This window comes from Manis pentadactyla, chromosome 2 (assembly GCF_030020395.1).
Source record: "Manis pentadactyla isolate mManPen7 chromosome 2, mManPen7.hap1, whole genome shotgun sequence".
NCBI classification, from domain to species: Eukaryota; Metazoa; Chordata; class Mammalia; order Pholidota; family Manidae; genus Manis; species Manis pentadactyla.
Genome location: NC_080020.1, coordinates 228,948,556 through 228,972,215, shown reverse-complemented (window position 1 = coordinate 228,972,215; position 23,660 = coordinate 228,948,556). Strand labels below are relative to the sequence as shown.

General features: G+C 42.5%; 1 protein-coding gene across 4 annotated transcripts in view; it reads left to right on the top strand.

The window, feature by feature from the left end:
- GRHL1 (grainyhead like transcription factor 1) overlaps positions 1-18,275 on the top strand; it is a 55,211-nt gene extending 36,936 nt beyond the window's left edge. For 3 of the 4 annotated variants that reach the window (XM_036881707.2, XM_036881710.2, XM_036881711.2), the window contains exons 10-16: positions 1,449-1,536; positions 2,761-2,900; positions 3,962-3,999; positions 6,025-6,116; positions 6,436-6,521; positions 9,109-9,173; positions 16,581-18,275. In XM_036881707.2, the coding sequence (XP_036737602.1) occupies positions 1,449-1,536; positions 2,761-2,900; positions 3,962-3,999; positions 6,025-6,116; positions 6,436-6,521; positions 9,109-9,173; positions 16,581-16,695 (624 nt within the window). In that variant the 3' untranslated portion in view covers positions 16,696-18,275. The remainder of the gene's footprint in view (positions 1-1,448; positions 1,537-2,760; positions 2,901-3,961; positions 4,000-6,024; positions 6,117-6,435; positions 6,522-9,108; positions 9,174-16,580) is intronic. The other variant, XM_036881708.2, reaches the window with a different exon arrangement.
- The last annotated feature ends 5,385 nt before the right edge of the window (positions 18,276-23,660 follow it).

Genomic DNA, 23,660 nt, shown 5'->3' with positions numbered 1-23,660 from the left:
TACTCTCCCCTTTTCTACTTTGTCCTGCTGCCTTGATCTTCCCTTGAGCCCGGGGGACTTGGGTCGAGGAGACCACTAGTCATTCCCCTGTGGTGCAGCCTGGGGTCTGGGGAGGCAGTCACACTGGGAAGACACCTGGCTCTCAGGGAACACTGGTCTTTGTTGCCTGGTGTCCACGGCCTTAGAAATCCTTGTTTCAAGCATTTTGTCTTTTTTTTTTTTTTAGTTGTTTCAAGGTGGAGGGTAACCCTGGTCTACATTACTCCATCTTGAGTGGAAGCAGAAGTCCCTTATTCCTTATGTATGTAACTGATAATAAGGAGGAAAGTGTCCAATTTTTTAAAACTGCCTTTTGGGGAGTATAATTTGTCATCAATGTGAAATTATTGTAGACTGTTAGAAGAGACAAGAGAGATACAGATAACTGTACAGTAATGGGAAGGAGATTGGGGATATTTACCCTCTTTTTCTGTCAGGGAGATGGTGTTTGTGACAGTATTGCATAGCAATTTTTACAAGTAGGTCGTATGTTTACTGATATGTTAGTATAGTATATTAGCACCTTCTAGAAGAGGCAGAGGTGATTTTCAGTCTGTGTTTTTAAATGTGGTTGTATTGTTTAACAGTGCCAATACCAGTGAGATGATTTTTATTGCCCTTCTTTGCTGTCAGGGAATTTATTTTCAGAAAAATAAGCTACTTAACTGGGTGGCTTTGTAAAGAAATCTTAGCACCCAGAAGTAAATGCCAGTCTGCCAAGCAAAATGATGAATTAATAATTAATTAATGTTTTTTATTATACTTGCTTAGTTTCAGTTCATTTGTTACTTAATATGGTTATGTTTTATTTTTGTGAGTTCATTTGAGTGCCACTGCCACTCTGTGTGTGTCTGATATACACTGTGCATAAGGTCCTCTTTATGGGGCTGGGAGTACATTTTTTTCTCTTTTAAGTGATTATGCAGATTTCTAGTTAAATCTTTGCTTTTAAAGTGAGTTATCATTGGTCAGATCTGTCATTTACTTGAGACTAAGTCCTTGGACAGAATCACAGCTTTCAGTGATAACATTGGCCATACTCTTAAAGCAGGGTCAACCTGTTTGTTTGTTTTTTCATATTCTTGCCTACTAGATAAGAGGAACAGGCATGCCTGGCTCTGAAGGCAGTGTGGTGCATGAGCAGCTTTTTCTTAGCTTTTTATTTAACCTGGCTGCATCCATGACTGCTTTGTTTTTTAAATAGATGTTGTTTCCCTGTGATTTTGCATAGTTAGAAATAGTTTTAAGAGCAGGCTTTTTAGAGGAAATTACTATGATAAACTCCACGAATATAAGTAATGGAGTTCATCTCCAGCAGGGAATGTTCCTCCTCTGATGAGGGTAATTGTTACATGTTTTACAGAGGATTAGGTAACGGAAGTCATGTCTTACCCTCTTCTGACCTCTAGGGGGCTGAACGGAAAATCAGGGATGAAGAGCGAAAGCAAAGCAAAAGAAAAGGCAAGTGCGCTGACCCCAGCTCCCAGTTGGGTGCCTGTAAGTAGAATGTTCCCGCCAGGTGTTTAAGACCTTTTCCGTTCAGAATGGTGACTTGACTTTTCAAGCAGAAGATGTAATAATGATGGATGTTTGTCACTGTGTGAAGTGGTAGCATTGCTTCCTTACCAGACACAAAAACAGATGAGTGACTAAAGTCATATTCTGGGGAACTAAGGGAAGGGTTCTTGAGTTTTTCCAGAGTTCAAACTGGTTTAATTGGGAGTTCTAGTTCAGGTTGCTGGTTTCAGACCTGAAAAATAGCACATGTTCCACCTGAATAGCTTATGTTAAAACTGGGACTTGTCTATATTTTAAGAATAATAGTAGCACCCTTGAGAATTCAAGTTGTCTTAATTCCAAATAAGTGTAGTTTTCTTATGTATAGTATTCTGACATTTGCAGAATCTATAGGGGTCCTGTTTGGACAATTTACCAGGAAAGTTTTTTCTCTCTTTTCTTTAATGTGACCAATATTCACAAACTTCTGTATCTGTGCGCAAAGGGAAACAGTAATTGCTGCTCACTGACAGTTGTGTTTCATCTGCAATGCGTGGGCTGCTAGCATCTGTTCTTCAGCAGTCTGTCCATCTCTGCGCGCATTTGCCCTGGAGCACATTAGTCAGCATCAAAGTGCAAACTCCTGATGTCACTTCAGAGAGCAGCTCACTAGGGAGGCTCATCACAAAGCACTTCAGTGCCAGGTGATGGGGGAAGATGGAGTCTGTAATTTAATACATTAAAAATTAGACAGTCATGCTTACTGTGAAGGCCACTGGGATTAAGTTCTGAAGCTGAAGGTGTGATGGTAAGGCGTGTGTCCTGAACGTAGAGTGCATTGCTGTTAGAATATAAATTATTTACTGAGGATAGCTAAGGTGAAATTACTTCCAAATTATTATTTATATAAGTTTTGGCCTTTCAGAAAAAACTAAACACACTTTGCCTCTGTTCCAAATCTGTGTGTATGTGTCTATGTGTATTTAAAGAGACCTTTTACTCTTACGATTTTGATAACATGTTCAGTTGATTTTAGTGTAAATATATAAAACAACGTATCCCTCCACAAAAACTAGTTTTCCTTTTAGTTCAGGTGACATGACCTGTGTGTTCTTTAGCACTGCCATGTAAGTTTCTTGAACACTGAAAAAATGCTCAGTGACTGTGTCCAGTCTGTATATATAAGCTGTTCACTGTGGCATCCTTTTTTTTTTCTTCTTCCAGTTTCTGATGTTAAAGTACCCCTGCTTCCCTCTCACAAACGAATGGATATCACAGTTTTCAAGCCCTTTATTGATCTGGATACTCAGCCTGTCCTCTTCATTCCTGATGTACATTTTGCCAACCTTCAACGCGGCACTCACGTAGGTAACCAGGATCCCAGGGTGACTGCCAGGAAGTAAGACTCAACACAAAGGAAGTCTTTGGCATTATTTATGGTAAACAGAAGCCAAAATACAGTGAGATTTGACCAGTTTGAAGGGCCAGTTCCTTGGAATATTGAATTAGGGTGACATGATGCCCTTGCCATAAGTGTGTTTAAGCATTGTTGACTAGGAAATGTAGTACCAAATTTGTCAACTTAATGCTGTTTGTATTTGTTTATTTACATCTTAGCTCATTTAAAAGATGGTAGGACAGTGACATAATTTGGAATTTGAATCTGTGATCTTGTGAACTTAATTTGTATGGGTCTGGACAGGAGAAAAAAGCCAGAGGAGGGAGGGTAGGTGGCATAATGGCATAAAGAACATCTGAAGGCTCTTCTCATGGTTTCAGTTACTGAATCATCATTGGCACATGTATAGCCATATCTTGGCAACTGATGTAAAATTTAGCTAGTCACGCCCTGCTTTGAGTGAAAGCATAGTAGAGCCAAGAACTTGGACACAGTGGAGCTTGCTTTCTGTGCTGAGCTCAAATAAGTATCAAGAAGCTGGTCTGCCATGCATTTGATAGACAGATTTGTCCGGACTAATGATTTTTCAGAGTGCTTGGGGGAGCCTGCCAGTGTATTTGGTTTCTAATGAGAAGTTTGGGGTAAGCAGGGGTCAGCAAACTTTTCTGTAAAGGGTCAAATAGTGAATATTTTAGGTTTCTTGGGTCATACAGTGACAACTCAACTCTGCTGTTTTAGTTCCAAAACAGGCATAAACAATACACCAATGAATGAATGTGGCTGCGTGCCAAAAAAGTACTTTATTTACTAGAAATAGGCATTGGGCCAGCCTTGGCTCATGGGTCATAGTTTGCCAACCCTTGAGTTACAGGAATTCAAGATCTCTCAAAAAATCTAGTTATTGAAAAATAAGGCTGAAAAATTTTGTATTTGGTCAAAATGAAAACCATTTTCTTTTTAGGAATAATTCAATTATGAAGTATTTTGAGCATATACTTGAAAAGTAATCTATCTTTTTCGTCTTAGGTCCTTCCCATTGCCTCAGAAGAACTGGAGGGTGAAGGGTAAGATTTCTGTTCTGTTGTGTTTTAATAACTTTGTTTTATTTTTAAGCAGCCTCATGCATAAAGAAACACTGCAAGGATGATACAAGAACTCACTTTTCCGGGCTACCTAAGAAAATGCCTCCCATTCCTCAATACCCTGGTGTCTCTGTCCTGTAAACAAGGGCATTCTTCGGCACAATCACCCAAATCAGGATACTCAGACCTTAGTACCAGCCAGTCCTCACCCACCATTCAGGTTTTGCCAGTTGTCCCAGTAATGTCCTTTATAGCAAAAAAGGGCCCAGACTCACACAGTATATGTAGTTGTCCTGTCTCTTTAACTGCCTTCAATCTTGAACAGTCTCAGTCTCTTCTTGACTTTCCTGACCCAATGCTTTTGAAGATTCAGACCAGTTTTGTAGAATGGCCTTCAGTTTGGGTCTGTCCATGATTGGATTCAGGTTGTGTGTCTGGGCAGAGTGTCATAGACATGTGGCTGCGCTCTTAGCGTGTCCTGTCTAGTGGCGCATCTTTCGTTTCGCCCTGGTGTTGATGGTGATCACTTCATTGAGGAGGTGTCTGCCGGGCTCCTCCACTGGAGGTCACTCTTTCTTCTTTTGTAACACTGGGGGGAAGTGCTTTGTAGCTTTGTTAATACCTCTTCCCTCATCAAACTTCCCACTTATTCATGTATTTATTTATGGACTCAGTGTTTCCAGTTTCATTCAATAAGTTGTAGCCCATGTACTGTCGTTTACTTTGCTCAGACTGTGCAGGTCAGTGGAGTCCAAGCTGGCTCCAGGATCCCTTGACGTGACCCTATCACCCCCCAAGCTCCTCAGCACTTCCTCACTTTCATGCCTGGTGTGTTCCTGGTGTTTAGAAGCCTAGGTTGGGCCCTGGGCATGCATCACTGTTAAGGTTTTGCTGTCCCCTCAGGGGGAACCCCCTGGCCCACGCAGGCCCTGACAGCTGAGCCGGCAGCCCTCCTACTCAGCACTCTGCCATGTTGAGGGTCCACTCCTGCTCTTTGGATCATCACAGCTTCCCTTTCTGACCAGAGCCTTCTCTGAAGGCCATGCCTCCACTGCCTCTTTAGCAATTCGTGAATTCCGTTCTATCCTCCAGATGCTTTCATTGGAGACCTGGTATGGGCTCGAAGTGGGGGCACACTGAGTATTTTGAGGGTCACCCCCTGTTCTTGAAGTGGTCATTCTGCTCAGAACCAAGCACTTGCTCGCTTCACCTTCAGTTATGCTACGGTTTTCTTGCCTGCCCACCTTGACCCTCCCAAAGCCTGTGACGCTGATCCCTCTAAGCCTTCCCTTCTTTCTTCAAATGCGCCTGCATCCTTTTCTCCTTTTTATTTCCACAGATACACTGTATGTTAGCCTTTTAGGATTTTATGTGGTGACTTTCCCCAGAGTCCTCTAAATTGCTCTTCTACTTGCAGGTCCTGGGGTCCCCTCCAGCCTTTACCACACACTTTGATTACAGTATTCTTGTCTCACAAAACTTTCACATTCCCTAAATACCTTCAGCATAAAATCTAAAATTCTTTAGAGTCAAATGATCAAGATATTGCATGTTAGAACCCAACCTACCTTCTAGAGCTGTCTTCCTATGGGACGTCCTGTCTCAGTCAGACTGGCTTTGCATTTTCCTGCTCATACCTCCCTCCCCCCTTTCTTGACATGTCCTCCCCTTTGTTACCACCTTTATGTATATCTCAAATCCTACCTCCTCAGTAAAATTTTTCCTAGAAAGAAACTCTCTTCCTGAGAAGGCAGCTTGATCTAATGTAAGTGCAATGAAGGGTGTCTGGAATGTCAACTAAGTGTATTCCCTGCTCTGCCATTAAATAGCAGAAGCCCTGGTTCCGTCAGTATCTTTCCTTAGCTCTCAGATTTTCATCTACAAAATAAGCTGGACCAGATAAAAAATGGAAGGTCATTTTAATTCAGTGATATACCCTAAAACTCTTTCTGCTTCTGCAAGTGATGTAAGTTGAAGTCATGATTGTGCACTTTGAATTGCCTACAGATCTAACTTGAAAAGGGGGCCATACGGATCGGAAGATGATTTTGCAATTCCACCTCCTGCTAAACTGACTCGGATAGAAGAACCAAAGAGAGGTGCGTTGCTTTACGTCTCTCAGTGGGAGTTTGAAATTCAAAGTGAGTTCTGGGTCTGTCAAAAGCATAAATTGCTCACACAGATCTTGTGGATTCACTGAGTAGTCTTCCATCAGACCAACGCCTGGCTGGAGCTCAGACTCAGAGCAGAGGGGAAGCGGTGGTCCTCAGGGCGAGTTCATCTTGGCTCCTGTGTGCTGTCCTTGACAGGCTCTCTCTTTCTATTTACCCAGCACCTATGGTTGGTTTCCTTACATGCTCTCATGAATGAACTGCCTCCATTTTTCCTTTTCCCTCCTCTTTCCCGATTGGGGCTCAGTGCTGCTGTACGTGCGGAAGGAGTCAGAGGAAGTCTTTGATGCCCTCATGCTCAAGACCCCATCATTGAAAGGCTTGATGGAAGCTGTAAGTAGTGTGAACTTGGTAATCCTCTTTAAAAAGCGAAAACAAATGTAAATAGAATTCCATAGGGATAAATTGTATCAGACCATCCAGATCTCTTGTTGTACTGAAATCTCTGAACCCTCCCCTGAGTCCCATGCCTTTTCTGTTTCTTCCTGCCACACAGGGCTGTCCCCCCTCTTGGTCTCACACCGCTGCATCCAGCACACTGTCAGTAGATAGTAATCACTCAGTGACGTCTAGTCCACTGAACTGAGTGAATTTGTGATGATCTGTGAAATAGTTAATTTTTATATACTTGGTTAAAGGGAGATTGCCATTTAACAAACCACTTAGAAGCTAACAAATTATTTCAAAATAAAATCTTAAAAACTTCATGCATAAAAAAGTGGCTCCTTCATCTGCCTTTGAAACTCGTGATCCGAGGGAATGACCAGACTTGTGTCAAGACCGTACCCAAAGCATATTTGAGGAAATTGAGAGGTGTAGCCAGTGATAATTATCAGTCCTTCCTGTAGGATCCCAGCAAAGGGCAGATGGCCAAATTGACCCCAGCCCACCCTTCTGGGATGTAAGTGAGAAATGTTAAGAAAGGGCACCATGCTGATTCCTTCTGTTGGCTTTGCCCCAGGGCAGAATTTAAGGAATCAGCGCTGTATCCTGATACATACCAACCTTGGCTCCTGTAAGCGAGAGGAACCTTTGAACCCCAGGCCTGTGCATTATGTGGGCCAGAAGTGCTTCCCGGCGTTCCCCCAGTGCTGCAGCCTGTCAAATTCAGCTCACAAATATTTGTTAAGGGCCTGCTTTGTGCCAGGTGCTGTTCTAGGCACTAGAGTTACAAGAGTAAGTGATGCAGTGCCAAATGGAGATCAGGTTCTACTTAGGAAAATAGAGACAATAAAATAAGCAAATAAACTAATATATAATTTTCCAGGTGTTGATAAATGGCAGTGAAGAAAAATAAAGCAGGGTGAGGGGACAGTGGATTGGGGGCGTTGCTGATGAGTCTCTCAGGGGAACTCGAGTTCACAGGCATCCCTTGGCACCAGCCCTTCACCCCATACCTCAGCCAGCACCACCATTAGCACCCTGCTTTCTATCACTTTCCCACTTCCTGCCACTTCTCCTGGGTTCCTCTTCCTTACCTGGTCTTCTGACAACCCTTCCCCATTTCTGAAAAATCATGCAAACTCTTGATTATGGAGAGAAAGAGTGCAGAAATGATTCACATTGTGCCAAATGTAATTTGTTCACAACTTCTGAGGATTTCATTACATGGTCTTATATCTCTTGGGGCTGGGATTTCATAAAAATACAAAGAATTATCCAGGAATAGAGAAAAAAAAACAGGCCCATTTATATGATGAGAGCTTGGACTTAGTTTGGTGTGTATTTTTGTTGGATTAAAAGTGATCTGAAGGTTTGTCCCGAGCTTCGTGCTCCAGTTTGGGAGTCGTCTGACAACCATTCCAAATAAAGCATTTGATCAAGACAGAATTGGCCGCTTTTTGGGGTAGTTTATCCTCGCTCTTTAAAGGTGGCCTCAACGTCCTGAAAGAAAGCCACCCGACTTTGCACCACAGTGATTCACTGCTCTGTACAAACCACTCACCAATCATAAAAGGGTCAGGTGGAGAGGCTGAGAGCCATACCCCAGTGACTGCAGTCACGTTGGCCAGAGCGGCGATGATTTTGCCAGGGTCCTTGCTGCTCTCTCGAGAGGCTCTGGGCCAAAATGGTAGAAGGGCTGTTGTTGGTTTGTGATCAGGAACATTGATTTGATATTTCCTCTGGGCTGTGGGAAAGTAACTGTTTGTTTCCATCTCATAATTCTGTATCTGAAATTAATTCCTGCTTTGTGCTGGACACCCTGTAACGCTCACAACAGTGTTATCAGGTGTGTGAGGTCAGAGTCTTCTTTACTGATGAGGGGAGGCTGAGGGTCTGAAAGTCACCTGCTAAGGGAAAGCGAGTGTGAACTCATTCCGTGTAGCTGTGTCTGACTGCAAAGCAAGGAAGGCCTTTCTGGATTTGACCAGAGTACCTGTGACTGTATGGAAACACGCCATTATGCATTTCTCAAAACCCATAGGATGTACAATTCAAAGAGCGAGGCCCAATGCAAACCAAGGACTTTATTACAAAGTATTACAGCAATGTTGGCTCATCACATAGAACAAATGGGCCACACTGGTGTGGGCCGTTCCTCGGGGGGCCTCTAGAGCATAAAAGCCCAGTACTTTGTACCGGTTTTCCTGTAAACCTAAAACTGCTCTGTGCACTATTCATTTTTAAAAAGCTGTGACCATGTAATATACTCATGGGTACCTATAAACTAGGGGGCAATAACAAGCAGCTGATTCCAGCTGTCTCCAAAGGTTGGTAACCCCCCCCCCCAGGGATATAGGCTGGGTCTCGTTGGTGTCTTTGCATATACAGCTTTGAAAAACAGAACGTTGAGTGACTGTCCCATTATATATATATACATATATATATATATATGTGTTATATATATATATATATATATAGTTTGTTTTTGTAAAGCCATGAAAACAGCATTTTTTATGATTTTTCTTTGCTCTTTTAGATCTCGGATAAATATGATGTTCCCCATGACAAGATTGGAAAAATATTCAAGAAATGTAAAAAAGGGTGAGCATTACTGGGATTCCTAGTACCTCCAAATAACATTAATATTTATAATATTTTATAAAACTTTGTTATTCACATGGATTTGTGTCCCATCTGGAAACAGTTATAGAAACATGAGAATATATTTTTTCTTAAATTATCCACATAAAACTGATCTTTTTTTTTAAAATTTTTTCTTAAATTATCCACATAAAACCTTTCTAAAACATCTTTGTGGATTTTTTTCAAGTAAAATTTTTATTTGCTCCTCCCATGCCTGGCAGTGATGAGGTGGCCCCAAGTTCCAGAATGTTAGGGAATGTGCTAAGGATGCTGACAGTCACTAACTCCTTTATTGAGTCCCCTCGTGAGCTAGGCACTGCATTGGGCACTTCACATTAAATTTAATTTCTTTTTTTAATTTTTTATTAAGGTATGATTTAATATATAATCTTATGAAGGATTCACATGAAAAAACAATGTGGTTGCTACATTTACCCATATTATCAAGTCCCCACCCAGACCCCAATGCAGTCACTGTCCATCAATGCAGCAAGATGCCACAGATCCACTATGTGCCTTCTCTGTGCTACACTCTTCCTTGTGATCCCCCACACCATGTGTACTAAACGTAATACTCCTCAATCCCCTTCTCCCTCCGTCTCCACCCGCCCTCCCCCACCCCTCCCCTTTGGTAACCACTAGTCCCTTCTTGGAGTCTCTGAGTTTGCTGCTATTTTGTTCCTTCAGTTTTGCTTCATTGTTATACTCCACCAATGAGGGAAATCATTTGGCATTTGTCTTTTTCTCCCTGGCTTATTTCACTGAGCTTTCTCCCTGGCTTATTTCACTGAGCATAATGTCCTCCAGCTCCATCCATGCTGTTGCAAATGGTAGGATTTGTTTCTTTCTTATGCCTGAATAGTATTACATTGTGTATATGTACCACATTTTCTTAATCCATTAATCTACTGATGGACACTTAGGTTGCTTCCATATCTTAGCTATTGTAAAAAGTGCTGCGATTAACATAGGGGTGCATATGTCTTTTTGAATCTGAGAAGTTGTATTCTTCGGGTAAATTCCAAGGAGTGGGATTCCCGGGTCAAATGGTATTACTATTTTTAGTTTTTTGAGGAACCCTCCATATTGCTTTCAACAGTGGTTGAACTAGCTTACATTCCCACCAGCACTGTAGGAGGGTTCCCCTTTCTCCGCATCCTTGCCAGCATTTGTTGTTCTTAAGTCTTTTCGGTGCTGGGCATTCTTACTGGTGTGAGGTGATATCTCATTGTGGTTTTAATTTGCATTTCCCTGGTGATTAGTGATGCGGAGCATCTTTTCATATGTCTGTTGGCCATCTGAATTTCTTCTTTGGAGAAGTGTCTCTTCATATCCTCTGCCCATTTTTTAGTTGGATTATTTGCTTTTTGGGTGTTGAGGCATGTAAGTTCTTTATATATTTTGGATGTTAACCCCTTGTCAGATACGTCATTTACAAATATATTCTCCTGCACTGTAGGATGCCTTTTTGTTTTGTTGATGGTGTCCTTTGCTATACAGAAACTTTTTAGTTTGATGTCGTTCCCATGTGTTCATTTTTGCTTTTGTTTCCCTTGCTGGAGGAGATGCATTCAGGAAGAAGTTGCACATGCTTATATTCAGGAGATGTTTGCCTATATTGTCTTCTAAGAGTTTTATGGTTTCATGACTTACATTCAAGTCTTTAATCCATTTCGAGTTTACTTTTGTGTATGGGGTTAAACAGTAATCCAGTTTCATTCTCTTGCATCTAGCTGTCCAGTTTTGCCAACACCAACTGTTGAAGAGGCTGTCATTTCCCCGTTGTATGTCCAAGGCTCCTTTATCATATATTAAGTGACCACATATGGTTGGGTTTATATCTGGGTTCTCTAGTCTGTTCCATTGGTCTATGGGTCTGTTCTTGTGCCAGTACCAAATTGTCTTGATTACTGTGGCTTTGTAGTAGAGCTTGAAGTTGGGGAGCATAATCTCCCCAGCTTTAATCTTCCTTCTCAGGATTGCTTTGGCTATTCGAGATCTTTTGTGGTTCCATATGAATTTTTGGACCATTTTCTCTAGTTTGTTGAAGAATGCTGTTGGTATTTTGATAGGAATTGCATTGAATCTATAGATTGCTTTAGGCAGGATGGTCATTTTGACAATATTAATTCTTCCTATCCATGAGCATGGGATGTGTTTCCATTTATTGGTATCTTCTTTAATTTCTCTCATGAGCATCTTGTAGTTTTCAGAGTATAGGTCTTTCACATCCTTGGTTAGATTTATTCCTAGGTATTTTATTCTTTTTGATGTGACTCTGAATGGAGTTGTTTTCCTGATTTCTCTCTCTGCTAGTTCATTGTTAGTGTATAGGAATGCCACAGATTTCTGTGTATTAATTTTGTATCCTGCAGCTTTGCTGAATTCAGATATTAGATCTAGCAGTTTTGGAGTGGATTCTTTAGGGTTTTTTATGTACAATATCATGTCATCTGCAAACAGGGACAGTTTGACTTCTTCCTTGCCAACCTGGATGCCTTTTATTTCTTTGTGTTGTCTGATTGCCATGGCTAGGACCTCCAGTACTATGTTGAATAAATGTGGGGAGAGTAGGCATCCTTGTCTTGTTCCTGATCTTAAAGGAAAAGTTTTTATCATGAATGGATGTTGAATTTTGTCAAATGCTTTTTCAGCATCTGTGGAGACAATCTTGTGGTTTTTGTCCTTTTTGTTGATGTGTTGGATGATTTTGATGGATTTTTGAATGTTGTACCATCCTTGCATCCCTGGAATAAATCCTACTTGATCATGATGGATGATCTTTTTGAGGTGTTTTTGAATTCGGTTTGCTAATATTTTGTTGAGTATTTTTGCATCTATGTTCATCAGGGATATTGGTCTGTAATTTTCTTTTTTGGTGGTGTCTTTGCCTGGTTTTGGTATTAGAGTGATGCTGGCATCATAATATGAGTTTGGAAGTATTCGCTCCTCTTCTAATTTTTGGAAAACTTTAAGTAGAATGGGTATAAGGTCTTCACTAAATGTTAGATAAAATTCACCGGTGAAGCCATCTGGTTTGGGTTTTGTTCTTAGGTAGTTTTTTGATTACCAGTTCAATTTCTTTCCTGATAATTGGTCTATTCAGATTTTCTGTTTCTTCCTTGGTCAGCCTTGGAAGGTTGTATTTTTCTAGAAAGTTGTCCATTTCTTCTAGGTTATCCAGTTTGTTAGCATATAATTTTTCATAGTATTCTCTAATAATTCTTTGTATTTCTGTAGTGTCCGTAGTGATTTTTCCATTCTTATTTCTGATTCTGTTTATTGTGTAGACTCTCTTTTTTTCTTGATAAGTCTGGCTAGGGGTTTATCTATTTTGTTTATTTTCTTGAAGAACCAGCTCTTGCTTTCATTGATTCTATTGTTTAATTCTTCTAGATTTTATTTATTTCTGCTCTAAATATTTATTATGTCCCTCCTTCTACTGACTTTGGGCCTCATTTGTTCTTCTTTCTCTAGTTTCATTGATTGTGAGTTTAGACTTCTTATATGGGATTGTTCTTCTTTCCTGAGGTAGGCCTGTATTGCAATATACTTTCCTCTTAGCACAGCCTTGGCTGCGTCCCACAGATTTTTGCAGTGTTGAATTATTATTGTCATTTGTCTCCATATATTGCTTGATCTCTGTTTTTATTTGGTCATTGATCCATTGGTTATTTAGGAGCATGTTGTAAAGCCTCCATGTGTTTGTGGGATTTTTCATTTTCTTTGCATAATTTATTTCTAGTTTCATACCTTTGTGGTCTGAGAAACTGGCTGGTACAATTTCAGTCTTTTTGAATTTACTGAGGCTCTATTTGTGGCCTAGTATATGATCTATTCTTGAAAATGTTCCATATGCACTTGAGAAGAATGTGTATTCTTCTGCTTTTGGGAGTAGAGTTCTATAGATGTCTGTTATGTCCATCTGTTCTTTTGTGTTGTCCAGTGCCTCTGTCTCCTTATTTATCTTCTGTCTGGTTGATCTATCTTTCAGAGTGAGTGGAGTGTTGACGTCTCCTAGAATGAATGCATTGCATTTTATTTCCCCTTTTAATTCAGCTAGTATTTGTTTCACATGTGTAGGTGCTCCTGTGTTGGGAGCATAGATATGTATAATGGTTATATCTTCTTGTTGGATTGACCCCATTATCATTATGTAATGTCCTTCTTTGTCTTTTGTGACTTTCTTTGTTTTGAAGTCTATTTTGTCTGATACAAATACTGCAACTCCTGCTTTTTTCTCCCTATTAGTTGCATGAAATATCTTTTTCCATCCCTTCACTTTTAGTCTATGTATGTCTTTGGGTTCAAAGTGAGTCTCTTGTAGGCTGCATACAGATGGGTCTTGTTTTTTTATCCATTTCAGTGACTCTGTGTCTTTTGATTGGTGCATTCAGTCCATTTACATTTAGGGTGATTATTGATATGTATGTACTTATTGCTATTGCAGGCTTTAGATTCATGGTTACCAAAGGTTCAAAGTTAGCTCCCTTACTATCTGAGAGTCTAACTTAACTCACTTAATATGCTATTACAAACACAATCTAAAGGTTCTTTTCTTTTTCTCCTCTTTTATTCTCAGATTAGGTATCATGTTCTGTACTCTGTCCTTGATTGACTTTGGGGATAGTTAATTAAATTTTGCATTTGCTTAGTAATTAGCAGTTCTACTTTCTTTACTGTGGTTTTATTACCTCTGGTGACAGCTATTCAACTTCCATCTATAGCAGTCCTTCCAAAATAGACTGTAGAGATGGTTTGTGGGAGATAGATTCTCTCAGCTTTTGCTTATCTGGAAATTGTTTAATCCCTCCTTCAAATTTAAATGATAATCTTGCTGGATAAAGTAATCTTGGTTCCAGGCCCTTCTGCTTCATTGCATTAAATACATCATACATACCCTTCTGGCCTGTAAGGTTTCTGCTGAGAAGCTGATGTTAGCCTGATGGGCCTTCCTTTGTAGGTGATCTTATTTCTCTCTCTGGCTGCTTTTAACAGTCTGTCCTTATCCTTGATCTTTGCCATTTTAATTACTATATGTCTTGGTGTTGTCTTCCTTGGGTCCCTTGTGTTGGGAGATCTGTGCACCTCCATGGCCTGAGAGACTATCTCCTTCCCCAGATTGGGGAAGTTTTCAGCAATTACCTCCTCAAAAATACTTTCTATCCCTCTCTCTCTCTCTTCTTCTTCTGGTAACCCTTAAATGCAAATATTGTTCCATTTGGATTGGTCACACAGTTCTTTCAATATTCTTTCATTCTTAGAGATGCTTTTTTCTCTCTGTACCTCAGCTTCTTTGTATTCCTCTTCTCTAATTTCTATTTCATTTATTGTCTCTTCCACCATATTCAACTTGCTTTTAATACCCTCCATCATGCTCTTCAATGATTGGGTCTCTGACCGGAATTCATTCCTGAGTTCTTGAATATCTTTCCATACCTCCATGAACATGTTAATGATTTTTATTTTGAAATCCCTTTCAGGAAGAGTCATGAGGTAGGTCCATGTCATCTTTCTCAGGAGTTGTATTAATAATTTTACTCTGGACCAGGTTCCTTTGGTGTTTCATGTTTGTATATGGCGCCCTCTAGTGCCCAGAAGCTCTACCCTCTGGAGCTGCTTTGTCCCTGAAGCAATGTCGGGGGTCACAGGGGAGTGGTATTGGTGCCTGGGGGGAGGAAAGAGCTGTTTCCTGCTTCCCGGCTGCTATGCCTGCCTCCACTGCATGAACCAGTGGGCCGAGCACAGAGGCATAAGCCTCTATGCTTTGCATTTGTAGTTGCTGTAGACAGATCTTCCCTCTGGCTGGCCTAATGCCAGGGTAGGGTTTGCCGGTTTGCAAGCCAGGTGGGGCTGGCTGGGAGAAAGGCGCAGTAGGCTGCCTATCACGGAGGGGGTCCTTGGAGCTGTGTAGCCAGCCAGGGAGCTAGAGCGCCTGGAAATCATGAAAGCTCCCAGCCTGCTGGGCAGAGTGCACCCGGACAATTTTGTCTACTTGTCCTTTCTCCTGAGCAGTAAGCTCTGTGCAATCCTTGCCCCTTTAGCAGCCCTCTTGCTAAGGGCTTCCTTGTTAGGAAGTCTCTCAGACTGCCCGCCTTTCTTTTGTCCCAGAGCAGCTGGATATGGATCCCTGCTTTCCACAAGCAGCTGGAATCTGTCTCTCCAGGAATTCTGCCTGTCTTAGCTTTCCAATCCCCTAGTTACAAGAGTATCATGAAAGCACCTTCAAATGTAGGTTTGTGCTCCCAGAGCAGATCTCCCAAGTTAGGTATTCAGCAGTCCCAGGCCTCCACTCCCTCCCTGCTGTTTCTCTTCCTCCAGCCAGTGAGCTGGAGTGGGGAAGGGGCTTGGGTCCCGCTGGGCCACATCTTTGGTATGTTACCCTGCTCCATGAGGTCTCTTCTTTTCTCCAGGTGTATGCAGTCTGGTGCAGTCCTCTTTCCTGTTGCTCTTTCAGGATCAGTTGTATTTATTATATTTTCGTATTATATGTGGTTTTAGGAGGAAGCCTCTGTCTCTCCTCTCACGCTGCCATCTTTAATCCTGAAATGGCTCAAATTTAATTTCATATTACCTTCCAAGATGGGTGTTACTACTCACAGTATATAGACAAGGCCGCTGAGGCACGGAGAACCCAAGAGCCTTGTCCGGGGCCAGGTAGCAGGCCAGTGCCAAGGCCGTGAGTCAGGCTCAGTCTGGACTGACTACAAAGCTTTTGCTCCTTGTCCTGTGCCCTCCTGCCCTGGATCATGTTTTCAATCATAGAACATTGCTTCTTTGTCCAGAAATTATTATTTTTAGTTCTAGTTTACTGAGTGTCTCTGCTATTTGGCATGGGCAAACAGGGTATAGCCTAAGATTTTTTTGGCTTAATTCTAAAGCAAATCATAATGGGAATCTTCTAGTTGGGCCTAGTGGGAAGAATTAGACTTAATAGTAACTCGATTAAACTGAAGATAAGATGCCAGGGAAGATAAGTTGTCAGGGACCTGTGACTTCAGGTCCCATAGATGAATTTTACTGATAAGGCTTCCCAAGCTGGACTGATGAAGTACTTCTTCTGTAGGCTTACTTGGTTCATTGCAGTAAGCTACTGTTTATCAAGTGGTTAGTACACACTGAATAATAATAGTAAATAAGCTGTTACTTGAGCTTTTACTTGAGTTCTTCATTTAATCCTCACAACGATCTAACAGGTTAGGCTATTATTATCCCCATTTCACAGATGAGGAAATGGAGGCTTGGGGAGATTTAAATAATTGGCCTCACATGTCACAGCTAGTGACTGGCAGAGCTAACTGAAATCTGGGTCTGATCCCAAAGCAGGGAAGAATGAGTGGACCTCTCTTGCTTTTACTCCTCCAGGATTCTCGTGAACATGGATGACAACATTGTGAAGCATTACTCCAATGAAGACACCTTCCAGCTGCAGATCGAAGAAGCAGGAGGGTCGTACAAACTCACCCTAACTGAGATCTAAGGGCATCCCAGCCCACAGCTCCCAGGAGTTTAGTAAAGGTGCCACGTAGGTCTTACTGGTGGGCAAGCCACAGGTCCACCAGTCAGCTGCCTTCCAAACACAGGTGGATGTCAACGGAAGGGCTTCCTTTCGAGTTGGAGATGGCGCTGCATTTGGCTTAGACATAGCATTGAATAAATTGCATTGGTGTTTTTCAGATGACAGAGCAATTCATATACCATTATGTTTTAATTTTATGATATAAATACTTAGGATTAGAAATGAAAACTCTGTTCCAAGATTGAATAGGTCATCCTGGAACTTTTAAGATATCTGTTACATTATTTATAAAAATATCTTGTCTCTTCAAAGTTAGTGGGCCTGCTCACTACTGTAAGTCAGCAAAGGCAATGGGCTTGGCTTTAAGGATTTTTTGCCCTTGCCTGAACTCAGTGTAACTGACTGCCTCAGGTTAGTGGGGGTGGCATCCAGAAAAGGAAGGATGCGCCCTGTCTCCCTCTGCTCTCTTCCCCCAGTAAATGTTTACTCATATAGGGCATGTTACTGAAATCTTCCTTTGCCACTTTTTTGAACATAGCAACTGCCTTTCTTATGAAGAACTTAAATGGGTTACAGTTAAGCTAAAGCTGCATTGTATATAAGTGCAATACATTTTTGAAGGCCTGTGTCTGTAAATGTGTACATACATGTCTTATTATATAAATAGATAATATATAAATACACTATCTGTGTACATATAATGAAGAGATGCAATAAGGTCTACTTTAAAGACTTTCCCTAGACGAAAGGTTAAGTTATTTTTGATAATGTATACCAAGCAGGTAGAGTACTGTGCTTAGTGGAACCCACTGAAATGCTTTCTGTGTTTTCCCAAACACAGCAGTCATTCTGTAGCATAGCAAAGCCTTCTCAAATGACAGATTCTGTTTGCTCTTGAGAATGTTCTTAATTGGACTCCTGCACTGTTCAACAAATGAAGTAAAGGAAAAACACTACTGCAGTTCATGTCTGTTTGTATGCAACTTATCAGTCATGTACCTACTAGAGTGAACACACCACGGTCGTTAGAGCTCATACTGTGGTTACTGTGTGACCACAACTCGGGCATGCAACTCAGAACGCAGGCTTCCCAATTTTCCTGCTAGAAGTGACTTCTGGTTTATCATGTGTCAGAGCCTTCAAGCTTTGATTATTTTGTATGCTAACAGTTCTAAAAAGGATCCATGAACTTATAAGACTGTATTACTATGGCAAGGGAACATTTTGTCACATGTTTAAATATATAAAAATATTAAAAAGTATAATTTTATAACATAAAATCACGGGTATCTTTAGGTTCAGGGAGCTAGAATAGGTCATTTGTATAAGTAGGACTCTTATGTTAAAATACTCTAATGAAGTATGTGAATTAAATTGTTGGTTTTTTAAGATAAGATACCATGGGACACGGGTCACATACCAATATTTTATATTTTGTTTTATGAAATCGGTTTTCTCTTACTGTTTTTAATTGTATCTATCATTGAAGAAGATGTATTTTAAACCAAAGGGATTAAATTTTGTATGTCTATTTCATAATATGTCATTTTGTGTTGTTCAGTTTGACTTGACCCTTTCATGAGTCAGTAAGGCAAAATTTGATATCTTAAAACAGTAGAGCTGAAAATCTCCTGAGCGTTTCTCCTCATTTCCCAGCATGTGCACTCAGGTCTCATCCTTCCTCTCGATTTTCCTTACAGGTGTCTGAAATGATCCAAGTAATTGTTAAGTTAAGGGAGCCCTGAATGATTTTTCAACTTTTACCAAAATTTAACCACTAACACTGAAGGTCAACACTTTCAGACCTAAAATCTTAAGTGTTCTGAATTTTTTGAACCAAAAATCTGCCAGTAATGTTTCAGTTCATCAGAATTTCTAAAACAGCTGTTACGAGCATATTCAGGTAATCCAGAGCCTAAACGTGATGGGCACGAAAATATATTTCAAGTGAAGATATAATCAAATTAATGAAGTAAACTCCCTGATAGAGTCCCTGCAACATCTCTGCAGTTTTCACTCTAATCCTTGGGCCACAGACCCAGAACCCTTAGGGGCCGACTCCACTCCTGGTCATCCAGCGGTTCCAGAGCCTAGCTCAGCATGTCAGGCCCATGGAGTGGCACCCACTCGTCCTCTCCAGGGGAGCTTTTCCAAGGCTCCTGGGGCTCCCTGACACTCCCCCCTGCCCATGCTCTGCTGCATCACATTATCCCTCTGTCACATAGCTCTTTTTTCTGTCTGTGTGGAGGGGAGGGCTTCCCTTGATCTCACAGCCTGTCTCCTTGCATCTCTGGTATACAACCCCATGCTAGTTATGAAGCAGGTGCTCAGTAAATGATTTTGTAATGATTTAGTGACTAGTCAGAGCCCTTGAGGAGACTAGTCACTTGCAAGACATCAGCAGGGAGATTGTTTAGAAATTAGAAGCTCAGAAATCAGTCCAGGCTGGGCCTGGGCCAGGGCCAGTAGGACATAGAGGAGGAGGCATCTGTTTGACTTGGTAGCAGTCAATAAAGCAAAAGTCCTGAGCACATAGTTTCCAGGGGCCTCCCAAGACTAGCGGGGGACAGGGTCTCAGGAGGAAGTGCCCATGGGGCCTGCAGGTGAGGGAGCCATGGGCTGCACAGGGCGCCCCCGTTCACCCTGGGGGAAGCAGTGCTGCAGTTAGAGCCATCCAGCATCAACTGCCTGCATCGTCCTGTTGTACTGGTCACCGAAGCCCCAGGCTGTCACAGCACGTGTGGGGTGACAGGTGCGCAAGGCTGTCCATCTTTGTCTCTCACACCCACACCCTTGGCACCAAACTCATTTAGCCATTACCCCTTACCCCTTCAAACGCTTTGGTCAAGTTCTGTTTTATTTGTCTTATTATGAATGGAACACATATCAAGAGAAAAAAGCATAAGCTGTTAGAATGAATGTCAGAGCTCCACAAGATGGGGACAAATTTCCTACCTGCCCAGTCCTGCTCCCTAAAGATTACCACTGGTGATTTCTCCAAGGTGATGTAAGGATCCCTTGTGTTAACTCAGGTGTACTATTCACACCGTTTTGCAAATGTTTTCATTTATCGCTATACTTTACACACGTGTTCTTTTTTTATGGTATCATTAGTATACAATCACATGAGCAACATTGTGGTTACTAGATTCCCCCCATTATCAAGTCCTCCCCACATACCCCATTACAGTCACTGTCCATTAGCGTAGTATGATGCTATAGAGCCACCACTTGCCTTCTCTGTGCTATACTGCCTTCCCCGTGCCCTTCCCTACATTATGTGTGCAAGTCATATTGTCCCTTAATCCCCGTATCCCTCCCCCACCCCACCCAGTCCCTTTCCCTTTGGTAACTATTAGTCTACTCTTGGGTTCTGTGAGTCTGCTGCTGTTTTGTTCCTTCAGTTTTTGCTTTGTTCTTATACTCCACAGATGAGTGAAATCATTTGGTACTTGTCTTTCTCCGCCTGGCTTATTTCACTGAGCATAATACCCTCCAGCTCCATCCATGTTGTTGCAAATGGTAGGATTTGTTTTCTCTTATGGCTGAATAATATTCCATTGTGTATATGTACCACATCTTCTTTATCCATTCATCCACTGATGGACACTTAGGTTGCTTCCATTTCTTGGCTATTGTAAATAGTGCTGCAATAAACATAGGGGTGCATCTGTCTTTTTCAAACTGGGCTCCTGCATTCTTAGGGGTAAATTCCTAGGAGTGGAATTCCTGCCTGGGTCAAATGGTATTTCTATTTTGAGTTTTTTGAGGAACTTCCATACTGCTTTCCACAATGGTTGAACTAATTTACATTCCCACCAGCAGTATACATATGTTCTTCTTAATTACTGTGTTTTACTCCATTATATAGATACCACATTCTAATCCATGCCCACTGGTAGACTTTTAGGGTATATTTTGCCATTACAAACATTACTGCAGAAAACACAGCTGACCTGTTTGTCCTTATCTACTTGCAAAGGAAAATTGTAGGGTGAGTTCTTAGCAGAAGAATGCTGAGTCCAACAATATGCTCAGTAAATATTTTATAGATCCTGCCAATTGCCATCCATATTGAACCAATTTACATTTCTACCCACTGAGAAGGAGAGTTTGTTTCCTGACATCTTACTGCCTTGATTGGTACTGCTCTGCAGGAGTGAAGTTGATCATTACCTTATTCAGTGGCCATCTGTACTTCATTTTCATGAACTGGTGCTTAGAGCTTTGAAAGAGTGATCTGTTCACTGTCCCATTTCTGTGTTCAGTCCAGTGCAGTCTGACCTCTGTACTGAACTCTGTACCAGAGACTTAACCATCTCCTTTATTCCTCACAGCATCAAATGAGGCGGGGGACAGCACCCATTTCATAGATGAGCCTCAGGAGCAGGAGGGCAAGTTGCCAGGAAGAGAAAATACATCTGATTGCAAACCTCCCTTTCTCCCCCCATCACAGGCTGTTCCCACTGAAAATGGTTTTTCCAAGGCCCCTGATGACCTAACGGCTTCTCTTATCTCTCTAGGATATTTGACAGTAAAGACAACTTTAAATTACTTTGGCTTTCATGACAGGTGTATCAGCTGGAAGGTTTTGGTCGCAAGGAACAGAAACCCCTTACGTTGGTAAAACAGTAAAGGAATGCAGTGCGTTCACAGCAGAGAAGTCAGACGGCGGCAAGACTGGGTGCTGGAGCGCATGTCCCCGGCAACCTGATTTCTTTGCTCCTCTGAGGGCTTCATCCTAAGTTTCCCTCTCTTTATGTGCTCTCAAGAAGATTGCCAAGAGTTCCTAAAACTATGTGTCTCCTGGTTCAAGTCCAGAAGAGGAAAAAAGGTGTTAGGCACAGGATTCCCAGCAAAATCCTGGGTTTCACTGGGATTGGGTCATCTCGGTTCACACGCCCACCAGTGAGCCATTGTTATGCCCCGAGGATGAAAGTCTCCTCCCCTCAACCGCACAGCTTTGCAAATAGGAATCAGGGCTTTGGGGAAACTGGAAAGGGGAAGTGAGTCAGAGAAGGAATGGAGGAGTGACAGGCAGCATTCTAGTTAATCCTATGTCTGGCTCTCCCTTTGCTGACCCCACAGCTGCACCCAAAGTGAGATTGTTCTGGGGGCCAGTCTGTGGTCTCTGCATCCTCTGATGCTCGCTGTTTGACCACTGGCAGCTCCCAGAGTTCCTCCTGTCTAGAACTCTCCCCTGAGCTCTAGATCCAACCCCGAGTGGACCTCCTCCATCAGGTTATACCCCGAACTCAGCTCGCCTTCTCCTGTGGACTACTGTGAACTCCCGTGGTGGCTACTGTGAATGGCACGTGAGCCAGAAATTGGGGTCCCCTTTGATGCTGTCTTCTTTCATCCCCAGCACCCAGTCAGACCTCCAGGCCTGGCACGCCTCCATCTGCCTCGGGCTCTCCATCTCCACTGTGGGAGATCCTCCTATTGCTGACAGTACCTAACCCACTTCTAAGCCATGTCAACTCCCAGGCCCTCCCAGCCGTGGGTCAGATCATGCCAGGAGGGCCATCCTGACCAGCTCAAGCATCCACTGTGCCCCCTCCCCGAGGGCATGTCCCCCAGATGCCATTTTGCGAGTCTCCAAGCACGAAAGTCCTGCCTTTTTCACTCCTCTTTGCTTTTGCCCTGGTCTTTCCCATTTCCTCAAGGTCCCCTTTGTTTTGGCTGGAGACCTTCCACCTGTTGTTTGTGACTCAGCTCACCCTTCACCAACTCAAGGGCTTCCTTAGCACGCCCCTTCCTGCACCCCCCAGGCAAAGTAGGGACACCCTCTTTGTGCCTCTAGAGCATTGTATTGTAATGACCTGCTTACGTATCCGACTGCCCTCCCATTCCCCCTGCCCCAGACCAAGGGCCATGAGGGCCTGCGCCATGCCATCCTGACCTCTGCAGCCAGGAGCCAGCATGCTGCCTGCCAGGAGGTCAGCAAATAGTGCTGCTAATCCTGTGCTTTCAGTTGCCCAGAACAAAAGCTTGGAGTCATCAACCTCCCTTCCTTTCATATCCTGTATCCAGTCTCTAGGAAAATCCTGTTGCCCCTGCCTTGAAAACATGGAGAACCCAGCCGCCTCTCACTGCCATCTCTTGCCTAGACTTCTGCAGTACCTAACTGGACTCACTGTTTCCACCCATGAGCCCCTTCAGTTTATTCTCAGTCTGGCAGCCTCAGTGATCCTTCTAAAATGTAAACTGATTAAGCTGCTCCTGCTCAAAACCATGCACAGGCTCCCTATTTCATTCCAGAAAAGCCAAAGTCCTTACAAGGTAGGTCTGTGCCACTTACCCTCTGACCTCCTCTCTGACTGCTCTCCCCCTCTCCTCCTCCAGCTGTTCCAGCCTTCATGTTGTTCTTTGAACTTATTTTTAAGTTCACCATCAGCTGAAGATACCACACAGCTGTCTCCCAGGGTTTCATCGCGGTGACAGCCAATGTGGGCCTACAGGTAACAAAGCCACTGCAAATTGACTGTTAGTTTTCCACCACATCTGCCCAATCTCAGTCTTATTGCCAAGAAGAAAGACTCACATTGTATGAACCCGATTGGATAGCAGTGGCATTTGGAAGATGAGTAAGAGGCTGAATCTCATGCCTGCCCTTCTTGGCAAATACTTTTCTCCACATCAGGAAACTGTCAGAAGTAGTCTGCTATCAGCAGCAGGGCCCACATCAGAACTTTGCTGCCTGATCCTCCAACCCTGAGTTACAGAGTCTAGTCAATAGGTACGTCGGTCACCTTTACAGCCAGCCCACAAGGCGTCGAGTCAGCCCATCCATGGAGGATGCTGTGTTAAAGCGAGCAGGCTAGAAGCAAATAGCGACTTGTCCAGACGATGTTGGTAACTACATGTGTGCAAAGGGGAGAAAGCAAACCACAGAAACAAATCACAAAGGCTGCCTCTGAAATTTC